The sequence below is a fragment of the Struthio camelus genome, chromosome 10 (assembly GCF_040807025.1).
Source record: "Struthio camelus isolate bStrCam1 chromosome 10, bStrCam1.hap1, whole genome shotgun sequence".
Lineage (NCBI taxonomy): Eukaryota > Metazoa > Chordata > Aves > Struthioniformes > Struthionidae > Struthio > Struthio camelus.
In genome coordinates this window covers 29,892,877-29,910,976 of record NC_090951.1, presented here as the reverse complement: position 1 = coordinate 29,910,976, position 18,100 = coordinate 29,892,877, and the positions used below count along the sequence as shown (strand labels likewise).

Genomic DNA, 18,100 nt, shown 5'->3' with positions numbered 1-18,100 from the left:
GGAGGCGAGCGGCGCAGCCTGCGCCCCCGGCCGGGCCCGGCGCCCGCGGCGGCCCCACGCCACGGTCGGCGGTCCGGAGGCTGCCGGCGGGCGCCTCGCTCCGCTCCCCGCCGGAGGGACTCGCGCCCGCCGTGTCTTCCCCCGGCGGGGCCTGCGGCACCCGCTCCGCAGATGGCCAGCAGCAGCCGGGCCTGCTCCTCGCCTGCCTGGCGGCTCGCCGGCTCGGGGCGCGGGGCCCCGCGGCGGCCGGCCCGCCGCCGCTCCTCCGGGGGCTCCCGGCCGCCAGGGGCCGGCCGCGGGGGCCGGCGCTGCATGGGCACGGAGGGTTTTGGTGAGCGCCCGATGTTATCGGCCGCGTCCCGCAGGTAATTCCTGTCTGCCTTGAGCCGTTTGTTTGTTTCCTTTCATCAAGGTCCATCGCTGCCTTGGGAGCAACTTTGCCCTTCCGCTGGGAGGCTTTTCCATCACCTCCCTTGCCCGTGTTAGGAGCTTGCACAATTTCCTGATGGGCGAGAAGGGAACACGCCTTACCTACACATCCAAGGGAACGGCGGTCCAGTTACGGCTTCCACTCTCTAGTCAAAGAATAACAATCTTTTATTATTAGTGCCGTTGCGACAGGAGTAACGCTTGCAATCCAAGTCATCCGGTTTGTGCTAAGGATCGTTAGTAGCACAATAAAATCAATAGACACAAGCATCTGCCCCTTTCCCCTGATGTGGGGCTCGTGCCCGTAGTTACGGCGAGTCACCCGCACCCCCGGGGCTTGGCCGAGAGGCACGCAGCGGCGCTGCTGAGAGCGTTTCTCCCTTCTCGGCATTGGGTTACGCCAGGGACGTTTTCATACGCCTCAACCCTGTACTTGTTGAGGGGCCATGCTCTACTCCTGCCTCTCCTACCGATCTGCAGGGTGAGAAAGGGAGGGCCCTGAGAGTGCCTGCACCCTCCTTGTGTCGGGGCAGCTGGTGCCAGGTTCCCTCTCCATGAACCCAAACTCCACGATTACGCAGGTTTGGTAGTCGTTCCCTATTTGTGCTAGGGTGCCTTTTGGGGAGGAGGGCTATGCAATTGCACAAAGCTAAGCAAAACTGAGACTAAAGCAATTTAAGTAATAATATAACTAAACAAGCTCCAAAGCATGCGATAGACACAGAACCTGACCACCGGGGGCTGTTACAGCTAGGACGAGCTAGACAACAGGCATCTGATCCGAGAGCAAGCTGCAGGCACAGCAAAAGTTTCTTGAATGATTTTTGCAGATAAACCTAAAATCAAGCTAAAGTAAGTTCAAGACTGGCCAAGGCCTGACACGTCCTGAGGCCTGGTATGATTGTTCAGCATTGCTCTGCCTCTCCCACCGTCTGACTGCCAGGCTGCGTTGTTCATGCTGGAGCAGATTTCCTCGGGTGCTGCCAGTTACTTCGGTGGGTGATGCACTCAGGATACGTCTCGCGTAGAAGTCACTCTGTTTATGCCCAGAAATTCTCAAAGAGATATGCAGGTGACCCTTTCTCTCCAAATCCCATCCGCAGCCCAGGTGTGATGCCAGTCAGGATGCACAGCATGCTGCGAGCTCCCTGCCTGCTCGCAGCACGCCCTCTCCAGAGACAAAAACCCCAGCATAAAGTCTTCCCAAGACTAAAATCTTGTTCATGGGCTCGAAGAAAAACTGTACACAGCCACACCAATCGAAGGGACTATTACAACAGTATTATGAAACATTTTATTAAGCGAGATGGCTGACAAACACAGTGCTTCTTCCTGAATAAATACATTGAACTAAATCCTGAGAACCAGCCAGATGTGTTTGAATCGTGCGGTTTGAATCTCCTGATCTTCGACCTATCCAGGCTGCAGAGCAACCTTTGGACAGCTCCAAAACGCATCAGATTCCAGGATCACCAAACCAGGGGGCCCACATAAGCCAGATTGTATCTTTTGGCACGCTCTCTTGCACTGCGTCACTGCACCTGGGCAGAGAGGTGTTGCAGAGATCGCCTGCCAGGCAGAGAGGTGTTGCAGAGATCATATGCCAGTCTCTGAGGCTACAGGACATTTCTTTGCGTATAGTAAAATCCTCCACCGGCTGCTCCTGTTGTTCCAGGTCACTGGAGTGAGATTGTTATGTAGTGAAAATTAGCCTAACTCCAAAGGCTGCTATAAACTAATCGGTGATTCCCCCCCACCCAGGATCAACCCTGAGCTTTTTTTCATGCAGTAATTGTGTTGAGGTCAGTGAGATAATCCTGATTTACACGGGGGGTTAATGCTTACACAGGTACTGGTGGCAAAACAAGCTTGGAGCCCTTCATCTACGATTTTGGCAAATCAGAGTTAATTGTTCAATAGGGCAGTGCTGATCACATGCTAGTCACACCTTGTATTTGGAGCAGTGTCCGTGAATCTGTTGCTATGGAACAAAACCTAAGTTAAGCAGATAGTATCAGGGCAGATATTTGTTTTGCCTCTGTTTCAAGAGCTCTGAATCAGCCTCTGGGACTGGAGCACATGTTACCAAAGGTCCAGGTGTGTCCCCTAATTTTAGATCTGTCAGTTCACAGATGCTTCAGGTGAAGACAGTGAGGGCCTGAAGGCAGCGAGGGTCTGGCTTTCCAAGGGGCTCAAGCACTCCTTGCTAACTCGGAGGAGAGCTGTTGAGGTTTAGCAATTGGAACCACAGAAACATTCAGGTTGGAAGGCACTTTGGGAGGTCACTAGTCCACCTCCCTGCTCAAAGCAGAGTCATGAGGTTGCCTGGGGTTTGTCCATTGAGTCTCAAAAACTCGTAAGGGTGGTGATTCCACCTCTCCGGGCCCCTCTTCCAACTGGCCTTGTATGCTTTCAGTGAGGCCCCAAATAATTGCTGTTTCTCCTGGGGAACTGACAGTGTGGAAAGGATGGATGCCGTGCAGCTCACTCTGATGCTTGGGAGTGCAGTGAGTTTTGGAAAGACCGAGGATGAGCTGCCTCTGGCTCCCTGAGCATTGAGCAGGCTCCAGCTGCTTGTTGATGTGCTGCTCCGCTTCCTGTGTCGCAGCATCTCTGTCTTGTTTCTGTCCCCGGCATCTCTGCTGTGCCTGGGGTTTGGAGGCAGAGCGGACTTGCAGGTCAGTTGGGATTCAGCCACGCAGAGCTTGTTCGAGGAGCAGGGGGAGGCAAGAGACGGCATTTGGGGCCAACTGAAAAGGAATTGCCACAGAAAGAATGGCTTCCCGACACCACAAACAGATTAGATGGTATGTGCAGACCACACACGAGAGCACTTTGGAATAAGAAACATACACCTTGCCTGGTCCTCTGTATGAAACCCAACACTTCTGACCACAGCGCATGGCCCCTGTAGCCAGCCTCTGCTAGCCATTAGAGGCCAGACTTTTATCCCATAAATCTTTTATTGTGCCATGTGTGCTGATATGCAGCAATAAGGAGCAGCCACATTCAAACAGGCAGGGCTGGCATGCAGAGGGCGTATCTGAGGGGACCCCCTGCCCCCAGAGCTAGGGTCCCAGGAGGTCTATCCTCCCGCCCAGCTTGCCCAGCAGGTGCTCGCTAGTCCGTGGTTTCCAGCAACAGCTAGGGCAGGAGAAGGAGCTCTGCCCCTCTTGTTCATTAACGGGGACATGTGGGAGCTGAACCCTGAGGCAGGAACGGCACTGTGACTACAGCTGCTCACGCGATCCCTGGGCTAGCGGCCGGCTGAAAGCCAGGCATAGGGAGTCCCAGCAGAACGCGCAAGCAAAACCCGAGATCCTAATGGGATACTAATCTCTCCACAGCCTTGTCTCTGCCACCCACGGGAGCCCTCTGGGCACTCTGAACAAAGGCTGCAACCAAGCAAGCAGCAAACAAAGGCACCCTGTCCTTAAAGGGGGACATTTGCAAGGGTGCCCTCTGACATTTCCTTTGGCTTTCCCTCTTCCACTGCCAACAGGAGCTGGGGGACGCAGATCATGGTCCCTGCTAGCACAGCAAGAGCGGCAGATAGCTCTGACAGTCTCAGGCATCTTTCCTTGTCTTTGGGATTACAGAAGTGACTTACTGGTTAGGACTGGGGAATGAAACCCCTCCTCTTTAGTGCTGAGTCCACTCATGGATAAGTGAGGAAGGAGCACAGCTCTTCTGCAGCTCTTAAGCTACTTCTGTTCCTGAAGTACTCTTTGTGGGGAGGGATGCAGTGCGGGAAAGCGCCTGCCTGCTTTCTTCACCCTTGCAAAGTGTGCTGTTGTACTCTGGCAGGTGAGAACAGTTCATCAGACCAGACATAAGCTCAGTTCATTTCATTTTGATTTTACTTGCTGCTTCCCAAGGCAGTAACGCCCTGTGGGCACAGATCTTTCTCAGGAAGCTGAGAAATGATGCACCCCAGGGGCTGAGTGTCTTTTCTGGTTGCAAAATCAGCTATTGGCTGCAAAATCATCTATCCGTGCCTTTGGGCAACAGGTATGGCTGCCAAAGAGTACTAAGCAGCTAATGAAACGAGCAGAGTAAATACGTGGTGCAGACAGATACAACTGACTTCCCACATTCTTACTTGATTTTTTAAAAGTACGCTAAAACCCTCTCCTGGTGCATTAGTGTCATTACCACTGGTTTTCCTGTTGCTGGATCACGTCTCAAAGGAAGACGAGTATCTGAAAGAGAATTCTGAAGCTGCAGTTCTACAAGATGAGACTATTTTTTTGTCAGTGATAGCTTAATGAATTATCACGCTTCACCAACAGCCTGCACACCCCTGCATGCTTACTGGGGACCCAGGGACCCATGCAGAAGCTGTTGTGTCCTGCTTCCACACCCCCCCCCCCATTTCAGGAACAAAATTATTTAGGTAATAGTGTAGATCTGGTAAAATTATCATATCAAAAAAGGTGACGCTTCACCCGGATCGGCCTGTAGATCTGGCACACGGCAGGCCTCCCAGAGAGCTGCGTTGCTGTTGTACAGGAGGGGGAAAGAGAAGACTGAAGTCAGGGATCCGTCAGATTGGCCTCGCAGCCCAAGCCAACGTATTACGGAGCTGCGGTCTGGGCAGGTGACAAAGGACAGGGCAGAGGCAGCTCACGAGGGCTGCCCTCTCCTCTCTCGGCAGGTCGCCGGCCCGCGGCCTCCTCCCCCGGCCCCCGGCGAGGGGCAGAGGCGCGGGAGGCGCTCGGCAGCTGCCCAGGCGCGGCCCGACGGGGTCCCGCAGCGGCCGGTTAAACGCGCCAGGCCGACGCGGGGCAAGAGAGGGGGCGAGGGGACTCGCGTCCCCCTCAGGCCCGGCCCGGCCCGGCCCGGGGCGCCGCAGGGCTCCGCTGGCACCGCGCAACGGCCGCCAGGCCCCTCGGTGACCCGGCCCGGGCCGAGGCCCCGTCCCCATGGTAACCCCCGGCGACCCCCGCGCCCCGGCAGCGCCCCGGAGGCCCCCCGGGCGCCGCCCAATCACGCGCCCCGCCCGCTGCCCCCTGCCGCCGCCCGCCTGCCGCGCTCCGCCCGGCTCTCCTTCCCATTGGCCCACGTGGCAGCCTCGTCTCCCGCCGCAGCCAATCAACTCCAGCCAGCGCGGCCGGGCGGCGGAGCGGGCCGGGGCGTGACCGAGGCGCTATAAAGGCCCGGCGCCTCGGTGACGGGAGGCCGCTCGCCCGCCCGCCCGCCTGCCATGGAGGAGACCCTGGCGCTGCTGGTCAAGAGCCCCACGCAGCGACACCCCGACCTGCGGCTCCGCGCCGAGCCCGCCTGGACCGTGCGGCGCCTCAAGGCTGAGCTGCGCCGCCTCATACCCGATGCGCCGGTGAGCCGCCGCCGCCCCCCCCCCCCCCCCGCCCCGGTTTAACGGCCTCGGCGCCGTGCGCGAGCCGCTTCCCGCCGCCGCGGTGGGGCGGCTGCGAGCCCCGGCCCCCGGCGGCCGGAGCGGCCCGGCGAGCCTTCCGGGGCCGCCGCCGTTCGGCCGAGTGACGCACGCTCTTAGCGAGACTCTAAAACAGAAAATCAGAGGGGCGGGGAGCGCTTCCAGCGCCCGCTTCTGCAGGCGGTCCGGGGGAGGGGGTCCTGCACCGCCTCGCATCCGTTGCCTCTGGTTTGCTGATAAATATAGATGTGAAACTTGTTCGGGCTCTGCTGGGAGTTATTTTGGGAGTTGATTCGGTTTCTTGTTTAACCGCTGTTAAATATTAACTTTGCCTGAGAGGGTACTGAGTGTGCTTTAGAAGTGTTCACAGCGTATGGTTGGAAACTTTTCTGCTTTTGTTGGGAGAACTTGGTCTGAATGATGGGCGGGGTCAATAAATCTTACTGTTTAGGTGAAAACTGTGCATCTGCAAGGTTTCCTGTCAAACAGCATCTATGAAATTGCATGAAATATCTTGGGTGTAGCCAGTGGACTGAGACACCTTTTTGGTTTAATAGGCACAGCATTTAAAAGCTCTTACACTGTAAAGCAGAAGACCTTGAAGACAGCAGCTGAATATTTATAGCTCAGTAGCAGACTTTGCAGAGTTGTTTGAAACTTTAAATGCAGCAGTTGGAATTGCTTTAAGTCGCAAGATCTTGTGGATTGACCTCAGGAAAGTTCAGTAAGCATGTAGTGCTGTTCTTTGTTTCACCTGATGGGCAGTTGGCATAAGTTTCATGTACAAAATGTTCTCACTGGAGGATATGTGCTTTTGCCTCTCGATGACTAAGTTTAGTGGAAGCAAGCCACCTCACTCAGCTTCTGGATGCTGACACAGGTTCTAACTGTATTGCATCACTTGTGTGAACTTTTTTAGCAGCTGCTTGAGACATGACTTACTAGCATCTATGAAAGCTCTAATAAGCTGTGTGTGGACTTATGTGATTGCCCAGAAACAAGATTAGTGTGTTCTCACTAACTGTTATGCAGCAGTAGGAGGATTTTAGGTGAACAGCTGCTCAGATTCATCTCAGGGGGTATAACAGATTTATTTGGTAACACCTTCAGTGCTGCTCAGATTAGACAGTGCTGCAAACCTCTGCTTCTAGGAAGCTACATGTCAACTCTTTTACAGTCCTGACAAAAGACTGCAAGTCCTTTGCCAACAGAATGTTTTTTTATCCTCCTGCTGGTTTAGATCTCAGTGCTAGGCATTTTGCACTTCAGTAATCAACTGCTCTAATCGTATTAGCCAAATTCTTGGATGTGCACAATTCCTTCTGCAACTTAATGTGCAAGGTACTTACAATTGTATGATTCATGGTCAAATGGACAGATGCATATTAATCAGTTTTATGCGTAATGCAAATGTCTAATGTTTGCGTGCACTTGCCAGAATAGGTAACCACCATATTCTGTCTTCCCTCAAAGCCTGAAGAGGACCAAAGATTGATTTACTCTGGGAAGCTGCTGCTTGACCATCATTATCTGAGAGAGTTGCTGCTGAAGGTAAAAACAAACAAACAAAAAAAAAGGTTATGTAGTGCTTATATGTCAAGCAAGGTGCAACAATTACTTTTTAACGTGCCCTCGCTTATGTTTTAGCAGGAGGAATTGCATGCTCTTCATTTGGTATACAACCTCAAGACTCCTGTGATCGCACAAGAAACTGATGCAAAGGTAGTCATACTGACTTAACGTGCTACTCTGAATCTTGAGCTTCTGACTATCTGAAGAATGGAAAGTATGTAATGACTGTTTTAAAGCTCACTGATGCTGTAGACTTTTCTTGCAGTAGTACAGTAATAACAGTATTCCTTCTGGTGATAGTTCTACTAGTTAGGGGTGTGAAAATGTTTTTGAATAAGTTCTATACAAATTCATTTATGGCTCATAAGTAAAGATTCTAATGGAATCTGTTGAGAAACATCAAAACTTTCAACCTAGCTGTATTTTACAGCTAGGCAAAGTCTATATCTGGTAAATTCAGTTTTGTTAAATAGCATATGACCTGTCATATGCCCAGCTCTTTTGGATGGAAAAGCTGTGCTTGTGTGCAGAAGACATAGCTGTTTAGGACAGAAAAGGACTTCTGACCCCACATCAGTTTGAGGTAGAAAGACAACTATTAGTTGAAGGCATTTTAACTGCTCTCATTAATGACTTGGAAAGTCAGTAGAGAGGAAGCTAAAGATAAGCGTTAGTACTTGAACTGAGTACTTACTGGTGTAAAGTGCAATAGATACTAAATGGCCAAAGATGTATTTTACTTCCAAGAGTGGGTTAGCATATTTAAAGGTACACTTTGATTGTCCATTACAGGTGATTTGAATTTAGTCTATTTATGTTTGGAGTTTGCCAGATGTGAAACAGCTCTGGTCTGAATATAGTACAGGTACATTAGCACAGCAGCTCTTGACTTAGTGCCTCTATACAGCAGTGTATATATGCAAGTATAAACACTTCAGGGCTAACAAGCCAAACTGTTTTGAGTGCAGTTCCCTGTATTTTTTTCCAATTGCATTCTTATAACCAGACAGGACCTGATTATATATGTGACAGAATTATGAAATACATACCTAGAAATCCTGAAAATGAAAAGAGTAAAATCAAGTCATTTTTATATGCAAGTAGCTTTTAAGGAGCTTTAAAATGTTGATGGAGTTGCTGGTGGGATGGTGATTTAGAGCAGTGTTAGAACTGTGACAGCACCTAGAGGAGAGGTGCTGCAGGACAAACTGTATGAACTTCTAAAACTGAAGTATGTTCAGTGTGGTGTGACCTTTTTTGCTTTCTTAGTATTCTGAGCAAGTCCTCACTAACTGCATTGTTGTTCCCCAGATTAAAACTGGTCAACCCAAGGTATTGCCAGAAGCTAGTCAAGAACCTTCTGTGTCTTCCTCAAATGGTGAAAGACGGAGGGGCTCTTCTGACAACCAGTCTTCAGTGGAAGCCGGTACCAGGTAAATATGCTTGTTGCCTATGTCAATAAAGTTCTTAGAAGGGCTGGCATCCAAAAGTCCCTTCAGATTGATGTTTTATGTCATTTGTTTTATGCTAAGCCAATGGCATATAGACCAAGGGTGATGAGGATCTGTAAGCTTTAGTGGACGCTGAACAAGCTAAAGGGAAATGATTTGCTCTGCTAGTTGAAAATCTTCCCTTTAGTCATGTGAGTAGAGTTGCTTTTGTTAATGCCCTAAAAATAAGAATTAATTTTTTTTGGCATGTGTAAGATGGCAGAAGCTATTTGCATGTGCCCTGTAATAAATACAGGACAAACTGGGAAACTGATTTATTAACAATTGTATTATGTTTAAATTTTGAACAAGGCTTGAAACAACTCAGCATCCTTTCCAAAGTGTGGCTCCTGGGTTTTCTGCTTACACAACTTACAGCATGCTTCAGATGTCGTGGTTTCAGCAGATTTATGCAAGACAATATTACATGCAATAGTAAGTTTTCTTTTAAAAAAAACTCTACCAGCAGACAGTAGAAACTGTAATATAAGGACATGGAAAACTCATGGCAGCTCTTTCTCTCTTTTGATGAAACTCAGTTGGCATACACAATTTTTTGCACCTTGCATCGTCTGGTGTGGAAACGTGTCATGTGTCTCTAACTGTTACTTGGTGTTTGGCTCGCTCTCTAGGCCAGTGGCTTTGAGTCTAGGAATTTGTAGATATTGCCCTTTTTCAATGGGAAGGCAGGTGACTGCAAAATAAATTAAATCCTGCTGATGAGCCTTATCTTTTTCTGTCCAATTAAAGCAGCTCTAGGCCACTGAAAGTAAATCCTTAGCTTTACCGGTGACAAGGATTGTAAAAATGCTTTCAGAGCAATCTAAAGGTATCTGGAAAGCTTCTACCAAGTATTGAAGCTATTCTTAAAACTGAAGGTGCAACTGTGGCATGGGTTGACTTGCTTGTCATCACTCAATTATTGTTGTAGGAAGAACCAACTTCCATCTTGTACACTGCTCTAGTTGCTGAACTTGATGATTTATAATTGCGTATATAATGTTACTCTAGTTTTATACTTCTAACAAATTGAGCAGTTTTTTAATACCAGCATCAGATGCAAAAGCATTTGACCACGCTTTATTCTGTGCTTTTCTCTGGTTTTCAGCTTGGCTTCTACTGCTGCATCTGCTGACCCATCCCATGCACAGCGTTCTCAGGAGATACCAGTGGCACCAGTGACATCACCGGCTCCTCTCCCAGACCAGTTTCCTGCACAAAATCGGCCTGGAAACCAGAACGTTGCTCCGCAGGTTAACCCAGTGGCCAACCAAAACCTACGAATGAATGCCCAAGGGGGTCCGCTCATGGAGGAAGAGGAGGATGGTGGCAATCGAGATTGGTTGGACTGGCTCTACTCAGCAACACTGTTCTATGTCTTTGTCAACATCATCTATTTCTACTCTAGCGTCAGCAGATTTATCCTGGTTATGGGTGGCACTGTTTTGATGTATCTGTAAGTGTATGATACTAATACTTAGTATTATATTTGGAAGCACTTCATGGAAATATTAACCTCTGTACAGTGTTGAGCTTTCTTGTATTTGAGTTTCATATGACTCTTATACACAGCAAAGTTACACCAGGATAAAAGGAGTGCTTTAACTCAGTGTTTAGCATTAAAAATATAACTATAGCCTACTCCTGGATTGGATAAAGTGTGTGATAGTGGATGGTATGTTACACTTTGTCATGTTAAAGCTTATTCTGGCATTCTTTAGAGAACTGTTTGAAACCAAAGTAGCTCAGTGTAAATCCCTAATAACTCTATAGTGTAGAGCAGACAGACATGTAGGTTCAAATGTAAGTAACACTTTCCTGTTTGGGAACAGTTGCATGAGGTCTGTCTGAAAGAATTTCATGCCTTATCTGTAAGTCATGTAACCACATGGCTCTTTCTGCTGTGTGTTGCCTCTCTGGGGAGCAGACAAAACTAAACTGGATACAAGTGTCCTGAGTTGCTTAAGTCTTCCTATAAGGAAAAACTTGGGCCATCTCTTAGTTCAGTTAAAGATGACAGGCCCTCAGCGGGTACATTTGGGATCCTTTGTCCATGAAAGATAATCTGTCTCCTCTTAAATTCTTGGAATTAAGTGATACTGCCCTTTGAATTGCTGTTGGTGAAACAAGTGATACTGCCCTTTGAATTGCTGTTGGTAGGTCTAGAAGTTGATACTATGGAACAGTTCAAACATTCAGCTTTTCACTCTGCAAAGCCTGCATAAAGTTTGGGAAGTTTATTTGCTTCATTGGTAGTCCTTACACTTTGACTATTACTGTTAAACTTAACCCAAAATGTAAATTGTTTAAAGTTACAAGATGCAGGTACTGCAGAGACACTGATTTCCTAAGCAGCTCTATATGGCCTGTTATGTGTTTGTGGGACAGTACCAGTCTTAAGTTGTTTGTTGTACAGCTTTCCTAGGGTGAGTGTAGCAAAGTTACCCAGGGCTGTGCGTAACACTTGGCTTAAAGCGAACTCCAAGCTCTCCTCATACCTATAGCAGCATGCTCCAGCAGCCTTAGGATCATGATTAAGCAGCACTGCATTCAGCTTTATACCTGTTACTTTGAATGCTAGCAGATATTCATTCTACCTCATAGCTTCTTTTTTAATAGAAGCAGCTTTGAAAAAATAGTGTTTTTTTTTTTTCAATAGCTTTGAAAGTACTTCCTCCAGCGTCTTCATAGGTCAGGGCAGACTAGATCTTAATATGTTAAACTTGCAGTTTGTAATTCTTTGAGCAGTCAGATGTTACTTGAATTGTCTTGTTGTAACAGGCAAGAGTTTCATCAGTATTAATAAATCTATTGGCTTTCCTAGGCATCATGTTGGATGGCTTCCATTTAGACGAAGGCCAGTTCATCCCTTCCCAAACAATGTTCCTCCTCAAGCTGCTGTAAACCAGGATCAGAACAATAATTTACAGGTATTGTCTTGTTTTTAAACCATGAACGTCAAATCCTGTGAAGTTTTATTTTCAGTTTGTTAATTACAGCTAGAAGCGAAAAGTAAAACTCTAAATTTTTATCAGAAGCTCTTTTCCATGGTGGAATAATTGCCAGCCTACATCCTCCTTTGGCATGGTTAATTCCTCTGTTCTAGAAAATATTTCAGGCTAGATGTTACCTTGTAGTTTGTCCATTAGTATGTCCTCCCAAAGATTTCTAAGGAACTGACAGTCTTTGTCATTTGATGGGAAGTGGTTGGGATTTAGATCTTAATTCTGCTAATTCTCCATAAATATGCAACTCTGGCACTTTATGCCACGAGTCTTGATTAGAATAGGGTACCTTTGTAGTAGAACTTGTAGCAGACTCATCAGATTTTTATGCGACTGTGGAAAATGCAGGTATTTGCAGTAGGTAGGGGTAGGCTCGTACCTGTTGCAGTAGCAGAGAGTAATTTTATCACAAGCTGAAGAGATTCTATAACTGAAGAAAATGTTTAGACTAATGTAGTGACAGGATTTACTTGAACGTATAAGCAATCTTGAGTAATTCACTTTAAGTTGACCCTTCTGGTTCATGTCAGTGGATGTTATTTAAAGATGGTTGTAAACGTGTAAATGTTCACTTGTTCTGGTCTCATGTGTCACTGCTTTCTTGCTGTAGGTATTTGTCCTAAACACGGTGTTCTTGAATATGCACCATGAATAAAGCAGCTACAATAGTGTGCAGCTTGCTCTTCTAGCTATGTGGTTGTGCAGGGATGATATTTTGGTACAGAAGTATGCCTTTTATATTCTGTAAGAGTAACAACATGTTAATCAGGTGTCAAACAGCATTTTTAAAGATAGTATTCACTTACCAAATATCCTTTATTTCAGCAAGAAGAAAATGCAGGCGGAGTAGATGAATCAGCGGCCTCTTCTGAGGAGGGACAACTTTTACTAGAATACCAGCAGGCCAGCCCTTCGTTTATGAGCACAGCATGGCTTTTTTTCAAGACTTTTTTTGCATCTCTCCTTCCAGAAGGGCCTAGAGGAGTCCGTAACTAACTGATTTGACACGAGTCTACTTGTCTGAAGCTTCAGCAAGTTTTAATCTACCTGATTAAATCAAATTCCGACTCCAAAATATGAGTGAAAATAGAAGGCGTTTTCTCTGGCTTGCATTGACCAAGCAAACGGAGCTGCAAAAAACCTTTAAGTCATTACAGCATAGAGACCGAGATGTGCTGTGCTTGTCTTCATTCCAAAGAACTTCATTCTGTAGTGTAATAGGTTCCTATGTAGAAGCTTGGCATTGTAAACCTGTGCATTTAATGCACAGGCTCTAGGCAGGTGTGTACAGAAATGTAAGAGAAGCAGATTGCTTCTTCCAGTACAATCTGATTCCTGTTGGAATGTTTCAAATGCTATTTAAATTACACTGAGTGTAGTATCTCAAAACAATAAATTGCTAGATATGCATTAGCAGACTTTTTTAGGGAGGATTTATTAAATTGCTTCAATAACAGCACTTAATCTTAAATTTTCTGTGTAAATATTTTTCCATGAAAGACATACAGTGCAAGTTCCTTGTTTGATAAAGCAGAGAAATGGAAGACAGTGACCTCTTGATAAGCGATTATCTGTGGGTCAGCTGAGTTACAGGTTAAACTTCCGGTTGTCAAATTCAGATACTTTAAAATCAAGGTCTATCTTTTCTACTCCCAAATCATGGGAGAAAAATAAATGCACTCAATTCTAGATATCAAGAATTTATTTCATACAGATTTCTTTCACTGATTTTGGTTATAAAATTAAAACCATCTGAAGTTCTGTGTTCACCTTAGATGCATTTCCACTCTGGAGCAATTTGTTAGTAGTTTTTCATTGTGTTGCCTTTCATTTCTAATAAAGTTAAGGCCTTCAATAAAACTTGCAGGCATTTAGTACTTGCATGCACTCAACAACAATTTGGAAATAGCCTGTGCTTTGCACAGGTAGTACTCTTGACTTGTTTTTGGTGGAAAAATTATAAGTGAGCTGCAATGTGAGTTGAAAAGGATGCTTGCAAATATTTAAACCTTTTACCTGAATATATTCTTCAGCAGCCTTTAGTATTTTAAGTGCCTTGGATGGCTTTCCATGAGCAAACAATAGCTGTAGGCACAAAGGTTGTGGACGTTCTTGAAGCAAGGAATTCCACAGGTATTTGGAAAGCTTGGAATTTGATCCCTTTGGTGTAGTGTGTGACTTCTGGTGGCTTTGCAATGCATTATCTTAGCTCAGGGATTAAATTTATCTTCAAACATGCTGTGTCTAGGGACAATAGTCAAGAAACTCTCGCACCACTTTTCCTTAGTACTGCTTGCAGATAGATGGTAAAACTGCTAACTATTGTGCATGAGTTTGTGTACAATCAATTTTAACTGCTTAATCTGTAATGCCTGATCTTGCCATTTCGGATTAGACCGACATTAAACATGGTTTGTCAGTGTTACCTGCTGTAGTCAGCTTTTTTTAATGATAACTCATTGTTCGAAGCCAACAGCTCCTGTTTTTGAACCTGTTGCCAAGAAGTACTTTTTTGCCATATTTTCAATTTGCTGGAAACTGTTTTTGGAGGGAGGAAGGCGGGGGGGGGAATAGGAGGGAAGGCAGGCAAGGTGATAAAAATTTAGTAATAGTCTTCTATAAATACTTTCAATGAAGTAGTTTCAGAGCTAGTGAATTGTTACTTATGTGGAAAGTACCCAGAGTGAACAAGCCTTTGAGGATGCTCTGAGGTTGTATCCACTCTCCCTTCTTGCTGCAGCTGTTTAGCCCACCTGTGTTCAGTATTGCATTTTGAAAATGATGGATTTCTCTACAGGGTTGGTCTAGTCATAATTTGGGTGCCTCAGCAAAGTGCCTAAATCTCGTGACTCTAGGGCTCAGGCATGTCAGTTGAAGAGGGTATTTTTTGGCAGTAAGAAACTTTTTTAGTAGTTGCTTAGATAACAAGAATCAACTGCTGCATTACCTGCTGTGAAACATTTATCTGAAGAGTTATCAGAGATGTAGGAGTAAAAGAGCAGTTTCATTTTTTTTGTGAGGTTTTTTTGTAACCCTTGCACCATGTGAAACTGGGCAGAGTGTTGTTTCCAGCCATTTTTGGATCAAAGTAGTTAATGTCATTGGAAGGATGGAATGAGGCTCCTGGGCCTTAGAATATTTTCTAAATGGCTTAGTGACATGTATGCATTTGTTTGCCATTGGGGTGGAGGGAACTTGTGATGACTGCAGGTCCACAGAGCACTGGACAAATTGCATGGAAGTAAGCACTACATAATTTAACGAGGGCAACTGCAAAGTGCTACACCCGGATAAGAACACCAGTAGCTGAAGAGCAACATGGGAGCGTCTGTCCCAGGAGTCTGTGGGTTAGTGGCCCAGACTGAACGTGTCCAACTGATACTACGCTGAGTGGGAGTGTAGCTCTAACTGATGTTACTCTACTCTAATAAACCTTAAGCCTTCAGCTTCTGCGGCAGTTGGCACTGCTCTTATTATGGCTGAGCTAGAAAGCTGGGATGACTGAGGTGTGGAAATGTGGCTGGTGTGAGATGATGGAAGGAGCTGAGGCTGCTTAGCTTAGAGAAAGGGTGGTGGAAATATTCAAATAGGTGAATATTGCAAAGAAGGGGATAACCTGCATGTCAGCTGTGGGTGAGGCACTTGACACCAGCCTTAAATTAGTCAAGGGAATTGAGGTTATTAGACATGAGTAAAAAGTGAACATCGGCAACTTGCAGTGTGAGAAGTTTTCAGGAAACAGAATAAACAATAGTAAGGAATAATGTGATCCTGTGCTGGGACAGCAGAAGCAGGCAGGTGACTTCTTGAGGCCCTTTCTAAACCAGTTTTTCTGCAACTTTGGGGTTACAGGCTTAGAAAGCTGGAAAGGGAGAAATGGTTTGGCTTAGGGCACAAAGTTTAAACTGAGTGATCCTCCTGCTATGTCGTATCTTCATGCTTGTGGTGTGAACGCTACTGCAACTGATGTATTTGTTCAGACATCAGTGTGCTGTCCAGCTCACTGCTGAAACCAACCTGGTGTATAGGTTGTGACCGGCCACAGGGCGGCAAAGCGAGCGGTGGAATAAAACCAGCTTCTCTACTGCTTTGTTTTCTGAAAGCCTCTGGCTGCTTCCCCCGATTGTGAGCAGATCCTTGTCCTTGCTGGCAAACAGGTCAAGAGAGAAAAGAACAGTATGCCTTATCTCGGGCTTTTGTCTTCTCACTGTAGATATATCTAAAAGATCATTTATTTGAAGAGTTGTTGAGGTCCTGTTTATTGCCATGGATTTCTTCTGTCCTCAACTGACAGAGAACACAAAATGAGCCTGAGGTTGCTGCTCAGCACAAACTTTGGAGGGGCCTAATTTCCCCTTCTCTGCAGAGAGTTATTGTGCTTGTGCCCATACGTTATTCTCCCCTCAGTCCTCTGCGGCTGGGGACATTGGAACAGCTGTGCATTCTTGCAGCAAAGTGTTGCAACCTTGCTTTAGTCTTTCACCTTGTGACTGCAATCTGTTTGTAGCTGTTTGGTACATGAGAGGACAGAGTGGGATTTGCAGAGCTGTTACGTTCAGACTTGAGACTTCTGCTAGTGTTTAGTTTTGTTTGAATATCAAATTGAGTGATATCCTGAGGGTAAAACACTAGGCCTGCTCTTTGGCCAGCATCACAAGCTCATGGTGAAAAGCCTGAGACTGGTTAATTCTCAGTTGCCTGCCAAGGAGCGTTGGGCAAACGGTAGCCACTGGAAGATGTTTCTTCCATGCATGTTTTATGTTGGCTTCCTCACTGGCATGTGCTGCCTAGCAAAGAACCACCCAGAGCTGCTTGTGTCAGCAGCAATAGTTGTATTGATGCTTTTTCAGTCTGGGTTTGGCAGTGCAGTGAGTGCTGCACAGAGATGCAACTGGCTGCTCTCTTACTGGGCTTCAGCAGTTGCACCTGTGAAAACCCTAGGCTGACTTGGGGCTATGACCTGCTAGCTATTCTGGGTCTCTGGTGATGCTGGGAGGGAAGATGTCAGTTTGGTTTCAGGGCAAGTTTGTGAAAGACATACTTGAGATTTCTTTCTGTTGTTAAAGTCATGGATTATTTGCTTCTAAAGTGATATTTATTACCTTTTAAAACCTTGTGATCATAAACAGGAGTTTGTAGGTTTAATTGCTGCCTAATATGAAAACCTGTCATGGTCACAACTTCAAGCTGGGAATTAACCTCTCTTTGGATTTTTAAATGGCAAAATAACATTATTTCCTCACTCAGTGTTCCCGCACCACCCTCTCGCGCGTGCCCATGTCTCATTCAATGCAGCGGAGAAGCTACTTGCAAGCAGCTCTGCTTAAACTGTGTTACTTTTCAGCAAAAAAAGGCAAGGAGGCCAGGGAGGCAAGTGCCCTGACTCCTGCTAGCGCAGCCTGGCTTGCACCGAGCGGGAGGGCTCGCTACTGCGTCCCTGCTGTTGCAGCCTCCTCCAGCTGGTTACTTAAGGGCAAGGATGCCCCCTGCACCTCTGCACTCCAGATGCTTTTGCTACTGTAGTCGGAAAGTCGCTGACTTTCCCATTCCTGCTGGAGGTCGATGCCCGCGAGTCCCCTCTCTTTCCTGCTTTTCCAGGCTGTCTGTTAGAGGAAGCATCTGAAGTGGTGAAGGAGCATGGGAGCTGGCCCGGGAGGGCGCTGCAAAAGTGCTGGGTGTACTTGCAGCAGTGCACGGGATCTGCTCCTCGCTCTTCTGCCCCTGCTGAACCTTAGACACCAGTGCCAGATGCCCCCATATCAGAATGCCCTGGTTTCCCCTTTCCTTCGCGCTGGCATGAATTTCTGCCCCAGGCAAAGAGCGACTCTGGCCTGTTGGGTCCTGCGCTCATTTAATTTTACTGGCAGCTTAATTTTACAGACAGCTATCTGACATCAGCCTCTGTGGAGCGGCTTCCTTGCTTGAGCCTCCTCGCCTTCTCGCTGTAGAGCTAGGCCTTCCCCAGACTTTGGCCACTGCTCTAACATCCCTCTTCTGCCTGTGGAAGGACTAGATGCGTGAGAGACATGAGCCAAAGGACAGAAACCAAAGCCAGCAGAAGGCTTGCATTCGTTAAAGCCTATTTAAATTAAATGCTTAAGGGGACCGGGAGCTCAGGTCCCTTTGTAACAGCCCAGCGGAACAACAGGTTTGTGCCCTTTGCAGCTTCCCTGTGAAGATGTTTCCCCTCTCCAGGTGTCAGGGCTGCC

At 46.8% G+C, this 18,100-nt stretch overlaps 1 protein-coding gene and 1 long non-coding RNA gene across 3 annotated transcripts; one reads left to right on the top strand and one right to left on the bottom strand.

Annotated features, from left to right (window-relative positions):
* Positions 1–3,085: 3,085 nt before the first annotated feature.
* LOC138068384 (uncharacterized) lies at positions 3,086–5,123 on the bottom strand. Its single transcript, XR_011143186.1, has 3 exons — positions 4,585–5,123; positions 4,040–4,229; positions 3,086–3,179 (listed from the first exon to the last, which is right to left on the bottom strand). It is a non-coding gene; the product is annotated as an uncharacterized lncRNA (long non-coding RNA).
* A 389-nt stretch (positions 5,124–5,512) lies between these two features.
* On the top strand, positions 5,513–14,316 carry HERPUD1 (homocysteine inducible ER protein with ubiquitin like domain 1). 2 transcript variants are annotated; one of them, XM_068955556.1, is made up of 8 exons: positions 5,513–5,767; positions 7,298–7,375; positions 7,472–7,546; positions 8,708–8,829; positions 9,199–9,321; positions 9,995–10,342; positions 11,711–11,816; positions 12,717–14,316. In XM_068955556.1, the coding sequence occupies exons 1-8, from the start codon at positions 5,636–5,638 to the stop codon at positions 12,885–12,887; spliced, it is 1,155 nt and encodes a 384-aa protein (XP_068811657.1). In that variant the 5' UTR covers positions 5,513–5,635; the 3' UTR covers positions 12,888–14,316. The 2 variants fall into 2 exon arrangements, with proteins under 2 accessions (XP_068811657.1, XP_068811658.1); XM_068955557.1 differs by having other exon boundaries at positions 5,552–5,767; positions 7,475–7,546.
* The last annotated feature ends 3,784 nt before the right edge of the window (positions 14,317–18,100 follow it).

Bases quoted from the DNA above. Each gene is read 5' to 3' on its own strand.
- HERPUD1 (XM_068955556.1), top strand. From the start codon at position 5,636: ATGGAGGAGACCCTGGCGCTGCTGGTCAAGAGCCCCACGCAGCGACAC. The intron at 8,830-9,198 runs GTAAATATGCTT...ATTTTGAACAAG, and splicing joins TCAGTGGAAGCCGGTACCAG to GCTTGAAACAACTCAGCATC. The intron at 10,343-11,710 runs GTAAGTGTATGA...TGGCTTTCCTAG, and splicing joins GGCACTGTTTTGATGTATCT to GCATCATGTTGGATGGCTTC.